The sequence below is a fragment of the Helianthus annuus genome, chromosome 16 (assembly GCF_002127325.2).
Source record: "Helianthus annuus cultivar XRQ/B chromosome 16, HanXRQr2.0-SUNRISE, whole genome shotgun sequence".
Classification (NCBI taxonomy): domain Eukaryota; kingdom Viridiplantae; phylum Streptophyta; class Magnoliopsida; order Asterales; family Asteraceae; genus Helianthus; species Helianthus annuus.
This window is the reverse complement of record NC_035448.2, coordinates 95,413,404-95,428,969: the sequence shown is the minus strand read 5'-3', so window position 1 is coordinate 95,428,969 and position 15,566 is coordinate 95,413,404. Positions and strand designations below refer to the sequence as shown.

Genomic DNA, 15,566 nt, shown 5'->3' with positions numbered 1-15,566 from the left:
ATGTCTTGCGTGTTCCGCTTCGTCCTTGGAGTATATTAAAATGTCGTCAATAAACATTATTACCGACTTATCTAACATAGACTTGCAGACCCGGTTCATGAGGTCCATGAAGGCCGCGGGCGCATTTGTTAACCCAAAGGACATCACCAGGAATTCGTAATGTCCGTACCGCGTACGGAAAGCCGTCTTCGGTATATCTTCCTCCTTGACTCTGAACTGGTGGTACCCCAATCTAAGGTCGATCTTGGAGAACCATTTAGCACCTTGCAATTGATCGAATAAGTCGTCAATTCTAGGAAGTGGATATCGATTTTTCACCGTGAGTTTGTTCAACTCGCGGTAATCGATGCACATACGCATACTCCCATCCTTTTTCTTAACAAACAACACCGGTGCGCCCCACGGTGACACACTTGGGCGAATAAAGCCTTTGTCGAGGAAATCTTGAATTTGAGACATTAACTCTTGCAATTCTGAGGGTGCAAGCCGATACGGTGCCTTGGCCACGGGTTTCGCGCCCGGAATCAACTCGATCCCGAACTCTACCTCCCGTTCCGGCGGTATTCCCGGTAGGTCTTCCGGGAACACATCGGCGTATTCGCGTACTACCGGCACGTCTTCAATCTTTAGCGCCCCTTTGTTTGGTTCATTTGCGTATATCATGAATGCTCTACATCCGTGCTTCATGAGCTTGTAAGCTTTTATCATTGAGCACATAACAGGTTTTCCTTCCTTCTCGCCACGTATGATAATCGATTTCCCACTTGGAGATGTTAGTTTTATCTCCTTGCGGAAACACATGACTTTCGCATTATGTCGGGATAGCCAATCCATTCCGACCACTACTTGGAACTCTCCCATGGACATAGGAATTAAATCTATCGGGTATTCCTCATCATCTATGCTTATCTTACAACCTCGACATATATCACATACAAGTAAGTTTTTGTTGTCACCTATTTCTACCTCTAATGGCATAGGTAATTTTGTTAGTACAAAGGAAGGATGTCGAATAAGCCCATGTGAAATAAAGGACTTGTTCGCACCCGTATCAAATAACACATGTGCAGGGATTGAATTTATGGCAAATATACCTGAGACCACATCGGGCTCCGTTTTCGCCTCCACTGCCGTTAACTGGAAAGATCTAGCTTTTGCTTTCGGTGCTTCGATGTGCGCACTCTTGTCTTCCCTCTTTCCGGACAATTCCGGGCACTCGGATTTCTTGTGACCCGGCTGATAACATTTGTAGCATACCGACACCTTCCCCAGGCACAATGCAGCCGTGTGCCCTGTCTTCCCACAAATAGGACATGGCTTGTCCTTAAATCGACACTCACCCTTGTGTCCCTTTCCGCACACTTTACAGCTTGGCGAGCTACTTTTTGCTTCTTGTTTCTTTGATGAGTCATTTACGCGTGCCTTTTTTGTAGGACTTGGATTAACCACTTGCGTCCTTCTTTCACCCCTCTCTATTTGTTTCTTCAACTCTATCTCTCTTTCCCGAGCGGCATTGATGATTTCGGCGAGGGTTTCGTATTTTGAGGGAGTCATAAACTCCCGATACTCTGCGCTTAGCATATTATAATAATAATACACCTTCTGTTCTTCGGTCGTCACCAATTCATCACAAAACCTTAATTTGTCAAGAAAGGTTCCCGTGATCTTATCAATGGATTCGCCCTTCTGCCTAAGCTGGATAAATTCTTCTTTGATTCGATTGATGACCGCTTTGGGACTGTGATGTTTAAGGAAGGGTACCTTAAACTCGTCCCATGTCATCGCCTTCGCTTCTTCGCTACCAATTTCCTTTTTCTTATTATCCCACCAGTCTTTTGCTTGGCCCCTCAGTTGACCCGTGCCATAGGCTACGAAGTCACTTGTATCACAGTGGGTTCTCTCAAACACCCCTTCAAGATCACTCAACCATCTTTGGCACACTATCGGATCCACTTCTCCGTGATAGAGTGGTGGTTTACGTGCCATAAATTCCTTGTACGAGCAACCCTTACGCTCTCCCAACTTCTCCTTAGCTAAATTTGCATTATCCTCCAATTTCTTTATTCTTTCATCCACCACTGATAACACCGTGTTTTGGATTTTATCGATGAAACCCGACAAGCTGTTCTCGTTGCTTTTCCTACCTCTTCAGCAATCACTTCTCTCATTTGTTCGGTGACTCTTGGCACCGCTTCGTCATTTCCCTTATCCGTCATCTTTGAAACTGAAATGTTTACATTTAAACGTTAAACATTTCGTTTATAACATTGCTTCTTTTGTTTTGGTTTAGTCAAGTTCTCAACTTGCTTTAACCGTTTAAATTTGGTGCACTTCCCGGGTTTAAGTGTGTTAACACACTCTTCCCATGCACTTTAATTTCCTTCTCATTCATATATAAGACATGATTTGTTAACATAATAAGTTAATTCTTACCGGACGATCGATCAAGCTTGAACCGAACACTTTGTTGACAACCTTAAGCTCTGATTACCAACTTGTAACACCCTAAATATCTTGACAGAATTTAACTAAATATTTCATACAACTTTATAAAAATCAGAATTTCAAAAGCATTTCGTTTTTTTTTAAACCATACACACTAGTGAAAATACCAAGCATATCCAAGATAATGCATAATTCATTTAAAGTCAACCCCTATTAGTCAACTAACAACTAGTTTAAAGGATTCAAAACACTATTAACAAAAGTATTTACGACATGTTTAAAGTTTAGACAAGATTATATTCAGTGCGGAAGCTCCAAAATGCGTGTTCGGTTCTTGACAAAGTGCTTGATCACCATCCGGGAGAAATTTATCCATACCTAGAGTCAAACACTAAAACCATTAGTTTTGACATTAATACATTATGTATAAACAGGTTCTAGCAACACAAGGTAATAACAAAATATAATTTTTGTTTTGGGTTCCACCGTAAATTACGGTATCACCGTAAGTTACGGTGGACCTGGAATGTTTATGGTTCTGCCGTAAAACAGGGGCGACATACCGTAACACCTTTGATGTCCACTGTAAATTACGGTGGGACCGTAATTTACGGTGGGTTCTGCACATTTGCCCTTTGACTATTTTTCAACTTTAGAAGATCATAACTTTTTACCCATTGATCCGATTTAACCGATTCTTCTTCCTATGAGTCCGTAATAAGACTTTGGATTTAACCATGTAAATTTTACATTGCGGAAACCGAGATACCCACAATTGGTTCACAATTTCCTTATTTCCATTATTCAACCCATTAGTGTGAGTGCATAGCACCTCTTTTCATTCTTAAAACCCTTTTAAACATATTTACCCAATTACCCGGGCTCACATACTTGGTGTTTTCACGCCAATTTCATGGCTTTGCAATTCCTCTAGGGCTAATACTTGATTATTCGGAATTCAAGCATTCCGTTTCAAACAACCCTTTTTCCTTTAACATTATTGTTTGACCCATATCCCGGGTTCTTATACTTAGATTAATATCACCAAATCATTAGTATGGTACAATTTATCATTTAACAAGGTATAAGACCTTCAAGTCTCTACTCTCGTGATTCTTTTGAAAACATCATTTTGACCCGTTTTGCTAATTGGTGAAAACCATCACTTCATTGACTGACCAAACTAAGTACCAAGTCCTTATTTTGACCCGTTTGATAGTCGAGTGTACTTCGTCACTTAAACGACACATCAAACGCATCATTTACACTACAACATCGATTACATATCAAACTAAAGCATTTAAGCATAATTTGACGAGACTAAAGTCACGTACCTTTAAAGCACACCTTTTCCGCGGGTATCACTTCCGGCGTGTCCACTTGACGTTCCGGATTCCTTGCCTAAAGAGTTCAATTTATAACAAAATTTAGAACCCCTTTCATAAGCTTTAACGCATTATTTCTTAATGTATTCAAATCTGCGTTTTGCCCGACTTTTAGCATTTTACCCTCTTTTAGGCATTTTATCAAACACCTGACGGGTCAAATTTTTTATATGATCTAAACCAAGTTCATGACTCGAGTTTATCACCAAAATTAACTTCAATTTGACTACATGTCCATATGTTAACATTAACAATTTAGAGTTTTCCTCATAATTTCAGTTTACACTAGAACAAGAGTTTTAATCCTAGTGTTCATCAAGTTTTACTAACATGCTAATCACCCACTATGGTGATTTTGATCTATACAATTATCATGCAAGAATTTGACAAGAAATTATCTAGGGTTTGTCCCTAAACCTTACATTACTTCCAATTTCATGTTTACTACACATAATCAAGCTCTACATTCGATTTTTGATCACATACATGAACTTTGAATCGAATGAAAATGACCTAATTCAACATACCTTAGGATCCCTTTGACAAGGTGATCACGATTCTGTGCTTGGATTTCGATTTCTAACTGATTTGAGGCTTCAATTTGTGATTTTTCTTGCAAGTTAGGGTTTGGGTGAAGAAACCCCTTGTCGCCCCTGCTTGTTGATCGACCAGACACCTCTTGAATGGGGTGTTTGGTTGGTTTTTACTATTTTAGTAATTCAAGTTCTGATTTATACAAGATTGGTCCCTCCATTTATTTAACATAACAAATTGTGTTGTTTTAACCTCATTGTAGGCTAATGCTAGACATGTTAGCTAACCAAGTTACTACACTTCTAGATGGGTAATTCCTCATTTATTTAAACTATATGTATTATTATAAAGTTTTATATTTTCGGGATGTTACATATACCATCCAAACAACATATTACATCATAATGTGACAAATATAATCAAACCATCAACCACTAGATATAACTAACCAAAACATATGTATATGGGCCTACTTCGGCATTTAAAATCACAAACTTTTTATACCAAAACACCTTATTTCATGTTGATACATATAGATGCCCATGTGCATTTCTGATATTGGTTATGTAAAAAGCAGTGTATTACATATGGTAGTGTAAATAAAAGTGCATTTTTCTACTACTGGTAATATATTATGGAAGTTGTCTAAGAAATGATACATATGCACATTTGCATCCATAACTGTTACTCGAATTTTTTTTTTGTTACAAAATATAGCGATTTTAATTAGAAAAATATTAAAAAAAAATTGTAGGTTTTTTGGATTTTTTTAGGTTTTTTTTTTGTGTTCACATTGGTTCTCGCGGTTCTCACAATAAGGGTGGTTCTCAAATGAACCTTTCCCTAAGTGTGTGTGTGTGTGTGTATATATAGCGGAGAGTTCAAATGAGAAGAAATCACAAATTAAGAATAAAAAGAATAAAGAGTACAAAGGTAATTTAAACAAACCATTTAATGAGTCTATCCTTTATTTATGTCATTCAAATTAATGAACCCTGATTGATTATTTAATGAGTCATCATATAAAATAATTACGCACCTTACACAATAAAAACAATCATGTACGTGATCCTACATATTCAACATTTCCTACTTCATAAAAACAACGTTTCCTAAACCATAAAGACAATGTTTTGGTGTAATGTATAAAATGTGCAGGACCCCAACACTTTTAAATAATTTTGTCACTTCTAATAAAATTGGTGTATTAATGGTGGTGTTGGAGGAAATTATGGTGGCACTAATAAGACTTGTGTAACCCTTTGTAATATTTATTAATATTCTACATCAAAATGTCTATCCTACCCTTCTTAATTAAAACATTAATTAAAAGTAAATAAAAATTATATCTTGATTCACAACCATTGATCAAAAAAATATAGTGTCTAGATTAATATATTTTTTTTCTTACAAGAATATTCTTCTCAAATGAACCTCCCTATATATAACAACATAACATGATTTTAGATATCATTTAAAAATTAATTCATAGCAACATAACGTGATCGACAAATTTATTTATATTTCCTTCGTTACAAAATCATTCCGTAATCATACATAAGTGTATAAATTGATTTGTTTCATAAATATATTGTTTTATGTGTTCCACCTGTTTTACACATATTTGTAGTGCATGTATGTTTTGAATAAGCACGTAGTTTTTATGTTAATCGTTGACACACATGTGTACACTTGTTTAGTTTTAATTACTTTTATAACTTTATAGGAATCTACTCATGTGCACGCATAGTATACTATATGTTGTTAATATACACATATGTAACCATTTCTGAATATAAAAGCCTGTACACATGTGTGTAAACTAACAACTGTGTATTTTGTATAAACTAATAGTTTGCGAGACTGTACACATTTGTATAAACTAACATCTGTGTATCTTGTAATATTAGTGAGAGTGTACATATGCGTTTAAACTAACAGGTGTGTATCTTGTATAAACGGAAACTAGCAAAGATTTTAGGGATTTTGATTATATTGTTTAAACAATGCAATTTACAAATGACAACAATACCTTTCTGTCATTTTATAGGGTAGTTATAACATTATAATTACAATCTAGCCATTGATAAGAAAAGCTCTAGATCTTCTAAATGAATAGTCAGGATTTGTTTACTTGGTTCACAAAAATACTAGTATTCACTCTAGAACCCCAACATATATATATATATATATATATATATATATATATATATATATATATAAACGGGATCAGGAGAAAATGCCCTAAAGTGTGAGAACGGTGAGAACGCCTCCTGATGGGACACGTGGCGCCTGATATTATCAGGGCGGAGGGGATTTTTTGTCTTTTTATCGTCCTTTTTTTCATTTTTCGTGTGTCATAATACAACTTATTTTTTGGCGTGTAAGATTTGTTTGGCGTTTATTTATATTCAATAACTATCTGGCGTTTTACTGGTCTTTCTTAGATCTGTGTCGTTCAATTAATCATTCTTGTGTCACATAGATAACAGTTTGGCGTTTATGACGTTCCCAAATTCAATAAAATTAATTAATAATTCTAACATCTTTGGCGTCCATGGTGTTCCCAAAATCATTATATACATTTAATAATTCAAACTATACATTTTTTGGCCTTTTTTGTAGATTTTACCAGTTGAAAATAATCCCATATATCTTATAAATATATTTTTTGGCGTTCATGGTGTTCTTAATAATTTATTAATAATTCAAATGATTTCAATAAGACGAGATCAAAACAAACTAATAGTTTTCTGTGTATGGGATTATATTTGAGATGTACCCATCGCTTTGTTCATCGCTTTCTTCAGATTCATTTTCATGTTGTGCATTAGCGTATAACGCCATTATGCCGTCTCGTCTTTGCCGCAACCTATACTTAAATATCATGGCAACCCTGGATCTTGCATCGTTCGAAGGTGCTAAATCACAGAGTTGTTCAAGGAGATGTAGTCTCTCTGTCTTCAGTATTTCTTCCATCGGCAATGAATATTTGAACCCGTGTTGATAAGGCACTTTAACCATTCTTTTTTTCATCCAAACTCTAACTGCTAACGGTTAGTAGAGGAGTACCGTCAGTATCATCATCATCATCATCATCATCGTCATCTTCTGCTGGAAATTTTCTCTCCAATCTTCTTATTACCTTTTAAGTTCTTTCACAATCGTTTGCCACTGGAACCCCAAGGGCCAGAATATCTCTCTGAAACTCTCCATCCATGTTAAGTATGGCCTTGAGTGTCTTGATTTTCACCCTTCTTATGTCAGAGAACTTTAGGACGAAACGTTTTTCCGACCCATCAAACCTCCATGCAATAACTTGAGCTATTTTTTTAGTTTTTTTGGCGTTTTAGTCAAGGTGTGGCGTGTTAGAGAATATGTGGAGGGTTAAATTTTGTTTACCTGTTCTACTTATATAATCACTTTTTTTGCCGCCATGTAAGATACAGTCCTATAACTTTGGGTAATTATGGCGTTTTTTTGAAAAGAAAAATAAATTCAAGTACCGATGTAGGGGGTTTTTATTATAATGTTAGTAATAAATTTTCCGTCGCTTCAGTTTACTGTTTGTTTGAGCTTCGTCTGTTTTATGGCTGTAACACGTCCCATCTAAAAAAATGTTTGTAAAACCTCAAGATGCCACAAATTTTATTATATTTGTAGAGTTTGGCGTTTGTGGCATCTTGGCGTTTTACAAGTTTTTTTTAGAGAAACAGTGTATTTTTTTAATTGTAAAATTAGAAAACAAACCACAGAAAGAAAAAAAAGAAGCGAAAAAAATAAATTAAAAATCCTAATCGAATTTCTATTCCAAATCTTCACTTTCACCAGTCTCTTTCTTCTTTAAAACTACAAGAACCGTCACAAATATATGGCGTTTTTGACTTTTTAGTATGATTCATTTGTTTTTTTTTTTTTTGATATTAAAGTAGCTTTTTTTATGGATGTGTGGAACATAAAATGACGTGGGTTTTTTGTTTGAACTTCATCTTTATTTTCATCCCACTCTTCAGTTTCATCCGTCTGTTCATGCCATTCAAATATTCATGAAGAACAAAGCACAGAAAATGATATATGTCTGTCATCAGTCTCTTTTTCTTGTAGATTTGTCCATCTCATACAGCAAAATGTTATTGAGTTACACCCCTCGCCTAACAATCCATTAGGTGAAACTTCGCGTAGAACAATATTGAATATCCAAGAAACGATGTTTGCCATTTTGATTTTTTAACTTTTTGGCGTTTTACAGTGAGTGGTTTTGGGGGAACCATAGCGTTTGTTTTTTGGTTTAATGAATGGAAGGTGCTAAGACGTTCCTGTTTATAGGAAGTCTTTGGCGCGTAGTTTAGGCGGGATATTATTAATAAGTGCAATTAATAAAATATCCGTCGTTTTTCAGTTACTGTTTGTATTTTCTGTTTTTCTCAGCTTTATCTGTTAAGTCTGTAACACGTCCCATTTTAAATGGCGTTTTATCTTTAATGGCGTTTTATATTTAATGGTGTTTTACAGAGAAACGATGTTTTACCTTTTTTTACCCTTTTTACCCTTAATGAAGCACATTCCAAGTAATAAAATTAATGTTATATATGAAAACGCCACCGCGCCAATCTTGTCCATAGATTGTTTTGATCTGACGATCCATAAGCGTTTTCACTGTTCTCACACTTTTCACCGTTTTCCCTAAATCCTGACATTCTCACCATTAATTTAGTAATAATAATATAAATATAATTAATTTAATATATGATATATAATATCTAATATATTTATTAATATACAATAACATAGAAATGCTTAGGGGGTGTTTGGGATTGCTTATTTTAGTGACTTATTAGCTTATTGACTTTTTGAAAAGTTAAAAAGTGTTTGGGTGAAACTATTTTGCGAGGAAAAAAGTCAATAATTCACTCTGTTGTGACTTATTAACTTTTCAAAAAAGTTATAAGTTATTTTGAAAAGCTAAGACAAACATGGCCTTAGAAAGCATATAATATATTTATAGGTTTGCGATAGTAAAAAAAACTCACAGGTTCTTCGTCAGCTTTAGAACCTTCGTCTTTTTTTATTTATTTTTAATTAATTCTAACTTTTATCAAATGATATTTTTTTAATATTTCATATCTTCTGTATAACTATTATTTGATAAAACCACCTTCAATATCAATGGTGTTAAGATCATTTTAATTTTAAATATAATTAAAGTACAACTATTATGCTTTTTTTCTCGATGCAACTATGTCACCCTAAAAGAAACTTTCGTTCTATTACTAAATAGAAAAAATACTTACAGGGTATGTGAATAATGAATACATAAAACCTAAGTCAATATAAACAGGTACATAGTTCAAAATATCATACGTCTATAATGGATGAATATAATGAACACTATTTATAGCGATAACCTAAATTATAATGGATGAATATAATGAACACTATTCATAGCAATAACCTAACATCTACCCATTACCTCACATCTTTTGTTTTAAAAAAAAATCGACAAGAAAATGCTTGAGTTAGAACTCATCTTATTGTTGGCATATCTCACCTTACAAATTCTTACTATTCTAGATGTCTTCATTGCCAAAAATAAAGATATATTTTATAAAGTATTATTGTTGGCATATATCACCTTAAAAATTCTTACTCTTCCAGATGTCTTCATTGCCAAAAATAAAGATATATTTTATAAAGTAAGAAATATTAACTTAAATGATCAAAAATAAATACTTTTTTATAAAAAAGAAAATAGTAACTTATTCATGTTTTAATATTATTAATTTCTTTTTTTATAGAAAAAATTACACCGTTGGTACTTGTGGTTTCTGTCAAATTTTAATATAGGGTACTAATAGTTTTTTGTTTCAAAATCAGGTATTAACTTTCTAATTTGTCACAATGTTGAGTACTAAACCCAAATCTTGTTAACTTTTTATTGTTAAGTCTTATTAAAATGCCCTTTAATAACTAGAATGTCTATTCTTTAATTAATTATATTTGACTAAAATCATTTAAAGTTTTATCTAAACTTATATGTTTTATATTTTTTGTTTTATTTATATTTTTTTATAAAATTATATGGATTTGAAGTTTATTATTTATAAACTTTGATTTTATATATAATATTATTTAGATTAAGTTAAAAAGTTTATTCTACTAGCATATTATTATATATAAACTCAAAGTTTATAAATAATAACTTCAAATCCATTAATTTTATAAAAAAATATAAATAAAATTTTAAATTATTTTAGTCAAATATAATTAATTAAAAATAAACTCTCTAGATATTAAATGGCATTTTAGTCATTTTAGTAAAATGTAACAAAAAAAGTTAACAAGGTTTGCCTTTAGTGCTAAACATTGTGACAAGATATGGCCTTAGTACTCAACATGGTAACAAATTAAAAATTAATACCTGATTTTGTAACAAAAAAAAACTATTAGTACCCGACATTGAAATTTGGCAGAAACTAAAAGGACCAACGGTGTAATTTTTTTCTTTTTTATACGAATTTGTGACATAGTAAATTAAACATTAATTATGAAAATATTTTATTCGGCTTGCATAAACCTTTAACCTGGATCATATTTTTATAATAACGAATTATTAATTAAATCGCATAACAAGTATTAATAAGAATAACAAATCTAACTTACTACATACTAATAAAATTATTTTCATTTTACTTTAAGTAGAAGTTATGCTTAAAAGATACATAGTAATAAAAAAAAAATAATATTATTTATATACAACATTATATGTAATCTAATACCAATAAAATTATTTTTATTTTACGGCATATGCGTTCTTGCTTCCTTGGACACATAGCATCTCCAAGAGGTGTGTGCGCACGCACGTGTATGGTACGGATCATAAAAGAACCACAAAGATAGTTGAGAACCGATAAAATCGTGATCACCCTAGTAATTTTTTTATTTTTTTATTTTTGTTGAACATTATTAAAATGTTAGTGTTGTAAAATGGTACGGATCATAAAATAACAACAAAGATAGTTGAGAACCGATAAAATCGTGATCACCCAAGTAATTTTTTTATTTTGTTTATTAAACATTATTAAAATGTTAGTATTGTAAATATATATGTGTATGTGTGTGAGAGAGAGACACTGTGTGAGGGAGGGATGGGGAGGAAGAGGGAGAGAGAGATATATTAATAAAGAATAGCAAAGGCAGAACTCTATTAGAAGGGATGACAAGTATAAATTAACCTAAACTTCAAGGACTATTTAAATAGCTTTACTGATCAGCCTTTACAACTTTGGTAAAGGTAGGGTATTTTTTTCTTTGTGATGTTCTAGATTACAGTCAGGAAAGGCCCTTCATTATTTGCAGTAGAGCTTCGAAGTTAACGTATTTTCATTCAGAGTTTAAAGCAATGGATTTGTCATCGACATGGCTATCACAACAAGTAAGTAAATCATATATTTCACAAGTAAAAGCGTATATGTATATTTTGATTACTAGGTATACTTACAAGGGTTTGGAGATTTGCAATCTATTTTGTAGGAAGTGCAAGATCATGATTTCATGAACCAGTTTCAGATGATGAAACCTTATCACATGGTTGGTGACTTCAGTGTTGATTCATTTTCGTCAGAAAGCAACACCAAAAACCCATCTTTTCTAGATCAAGCTTTAGAAATTCCCACAAGCATCAAGGAACTATCCAATACGAAAAAGCTGTCTACTAATAAGATGACCAACAATATCATCAATAAACATACTCCAGCGAATGAAAACCCGAATTCAAAACCAAAGCCTGTTCTTGATATTCCCAATACTTTCACTATATCTTTTGGGGATCTAAAACCTAAGGATGAGATCCTACCATACAACGATTCATTTGATTACGCAACAGGTACCAAAAGGGGTCCAATCATGATCAGGAATAGCATCCAGCTTCGAGATCATATGTTAGCTGAGAGGAAGAGAAGAGAGAAGTTGGCTCGACGATTTATTTCGTTGTCTTCCCTACTTCCCGGCCTCAAGAAGGTACTAATTATTCTGCTCATAATTGGCAACACTAATAACAAACAAATAAACGTACCCAGTATAATCCCACTTATAGCAAAGCTATTGGTAGGGTTTGATACCCAGCTTGAATTGGCAAGATTAATATCTTACAATAGATATAATACCATAAAAGTTCTAGTAATACCTTTCTTTTTGTAGATGGATAAGGCAACTGTGTTAGAAGATGCAACTAACTATATCCTAGAACTTCAATGTCGCGTGAAGGAACTTGAGGGAATATCAAACTTAAAGACAAAGAATATGCAATCAGCCATATCTGCAAAAAGATCAAAGCTTAGTTGCAGTGATGATGGTGATTCCTCATACGATGAAGCAAACATTGGTGAGAGCCGTAGCGGTTGCAATCCTGAGATTGACGTGAGGATGTCAAGTGCCAGTGTTCTAGTGCGAATCTACTGCCGAAAGAATTGTTTGTTATTTGTGAAAGCGCTTAGTGAGATTCAGAAGCTTGGTCTTTGTGTCACTAGTAGCAGTGCTTTGCCATTTGCCCATACCAATCTCCTCATTACCATTGTTGCTAAGGTAGGTACTTTGTTGAGTCATTGATCAGGACATACAAATAATTATTTAAGCTATGTAGAGTTTGACCAACAAAATGTTTGAATCAAGTTTTACGCCATTTGTTATGTGCTTTTTTTGCATAAAGTTGTTAACCTAAATTCTCATTCATCTTTGCTGATTTCTACAGAAGAATGAAGACTTCCTGATGACATCAACAGATCTTGTGAAAAACTTGCAACTAACTTTTTCAACCTTAGATGGCATGGGAGTTCAAGATTGCCACTCAATGATTGGTCACTAATGCCTTCATTTCCTTTGTTTACGACTAGCAAAAAAACCGAATTAAAACTCTTATCTTTCCTCTCTAAAAGTCTGGAACCATATCATTTTACCAAGTACCCAACTATTTCAACTTCAACAAGCTTCTCATAATTAGGGTTCTACCATGGAGATTCACATAGGTATATTGGGAGTAGTAAAATCATTCTACGGGTCCTTTCCCAATTTTACAATTCTTAAGATGGATGGTTTTATGGTGGGAATGATCCTTCATTTGTGATCTTTCTTGTTGTCACGTGTATACTAATTAGATTGTAATTTTTAGTATTCTACTAAATTTATTTAGTGAGTAATTAAGTTTAATTTCAATCATGCATGCTTAATCATGAAACTCGACGTCCGTTCTTGTTGTGGTCTTATACCAAGAAAAATGTACTTCTTGGCCTTGAGAATCATGGTAGTTAGTATATGCTTTGAATCCTTATCCCTAGTATTTTGTACGGTTTTGTATTTTTAATTATATATGACACCTGCACAAGTAATTAAACCAGTTTTATGACTCATGCTATCTAACGGTATCTTTAAATTGACTACATGTTATTCATTTGTAATACAATAACAGCTTGGCAGCGCTCTACCTGGTGACTTTCTTTAACGAGGTCACCGGTTGGAGTCTTGTTCGAGATAAAATGTCATGTGTGAGTCGGGGAATTTAGCATCGTGGACCCTTGGATGATGAGTTCTCTCTACTATCGTAGGTGGGGTGGTCCTTTGCCTATAGGCTTACCTGAGTGGCCGCCCTTTATTGGACGTTAAAAAAAAATGCAATAACCGCTTGCCAAACAACCTCAAATTTAATGTCAAGAAATAATACACCAACCTCTTTCTACATTTGTTAAACATCCTTCATTACTATAATCAAAAACCAAAAGTGTTAAATTACATATTACCGGTCAACCATCACCTCCAACCTATCCAGTGATTAATCCAGCCATCACTTGTAGCCTAACCAGTTAGAGGTCCAATTCCTGGTCCAGGCAGTTAACTAGTCTAGTCCAGTTTTAACAAAATTGAATTCAAATTGCTTAAACTATGAGAATGAGATAGTATACACCAAAGTAAACTCTCTGTTAGTGGTCATGACATTTGGTTGCGCTGGAAAATACAAAAGCAATATTATTGCTTTTTTTAAGTTTAATTAATTGCCATTTAAAAACCGAAAGAATTTATAAGTCTAACGTTCTAGAAATTTAAGTTACAAAAGGGTTTTGGTATAGTAAGTCAGCAAAACATCAACTGGTTTGATAAAGGTTGAGATATTACAAACGGTAAGGACATCATAACCGCCTATGACCCCAACACATGTAAAATTAATGTATTATTTTGTCTCCTAATATGAAGCATATTATTTGGATACAAGTCGGTTTTACATAAACTTCTACCGAAACATATACATAAAATAAAACAAAGAGTAAATTACTTTTTCGAATCATTGTGTTTTTAGCGGTTTTAACCACTTGAGTTCAAAATAAAAAAGTTTAACGCTCTGAGTTGCTAATCGTTCATTTTATAACGTTTTGAGTCCTTGTGTTTTAATGGTTTTAAACATTTGAGTCCAAGATCAAAATACAAGTGTTAAAAAGTTGGACTAAAAATGTTATAAAATGAGTGGTCAGTAATTAAAAGCTTTAAACTTTTTGATTTTGAATTTAAATGGTTAAAACCACTAAAATAAAGGAAGTTAGAAAGTAATTTACTCTAAAACAAATCTACCTATTTAGATATTAGATATTGTTATTGAAAAACCAAATTATATGTTAAAATGAAAATTAGAAGAGAAAAACAAAATCACATAACGGAAATCACTATCACAGATAACGACTTCACTTTTCCCACTTTGAAATCGCTATTTTAACTAGACAGTGACCCAAAGATTGAACTCAAACAAAAGAGTGGCCTATTTCTCAAAAAAGATTTAATAAACAACCCAACTGCTATTTTATTTTTAATATATAAAAAAAAAACCTTTGAGATTCCAAATTCATTACTTTATGCTCATAATTTGTCTCTTGACAATCATGCTTTCTTTGAACTATATGCAGACTGCAGTATTCGTTGATGTGAAGGGCAAACCTTCACATATATACGACATGCTTTCATTCGTAAGTTAATTTTCACTGCTAAAAATATTGTCCCATAGGGTAGTATTTTAATCTACGTGTTGGTTTATAACATGTAGAGGATGTTTTATGACATGTTGCTGTTGGGTGTTCCCTTTGTACCCATGGATGATAATTAGCCACTTAGTTATTTATTTTATTTTTTGAAAAGCAATTTTTAACATGTAAATACCACATAACCTTA

At 33.3% G+C, this 15,566-nt stretch overlaps 1 protein-coding gene across 1 annotated transcript; it reads left to right on the top strand.

Annotated features, from left to right (window-relative positions):
* The first annotated feature begins 11,487 nt into the window (after positions 1 to 11,487).
* Positions 11,488 to 13,574, top strand: LOC110916972 (transcription factor bHLH18). The gene is made up of 4 exons (XM_022161606.2): positions 11,488 to 11,796; positions 11,895 to 12,380; positions 12,561 to 12,944; positions 13,111 to 13,574. Exons 1-4 carry the CDS (start codon positions 11,764 to 11,766, stop codon positions 13,222 to 13,224), a joined length of 1,017 nt encoding a protein of 338 aa, XP_022017298.1. The 5' UTR covers positions 11,488 to 11,763; the 3' UTR covers positions 13,225 to 13,574.
* Positions 13,575 to 15,566: the final 1,992 nt, after the last annotated feature.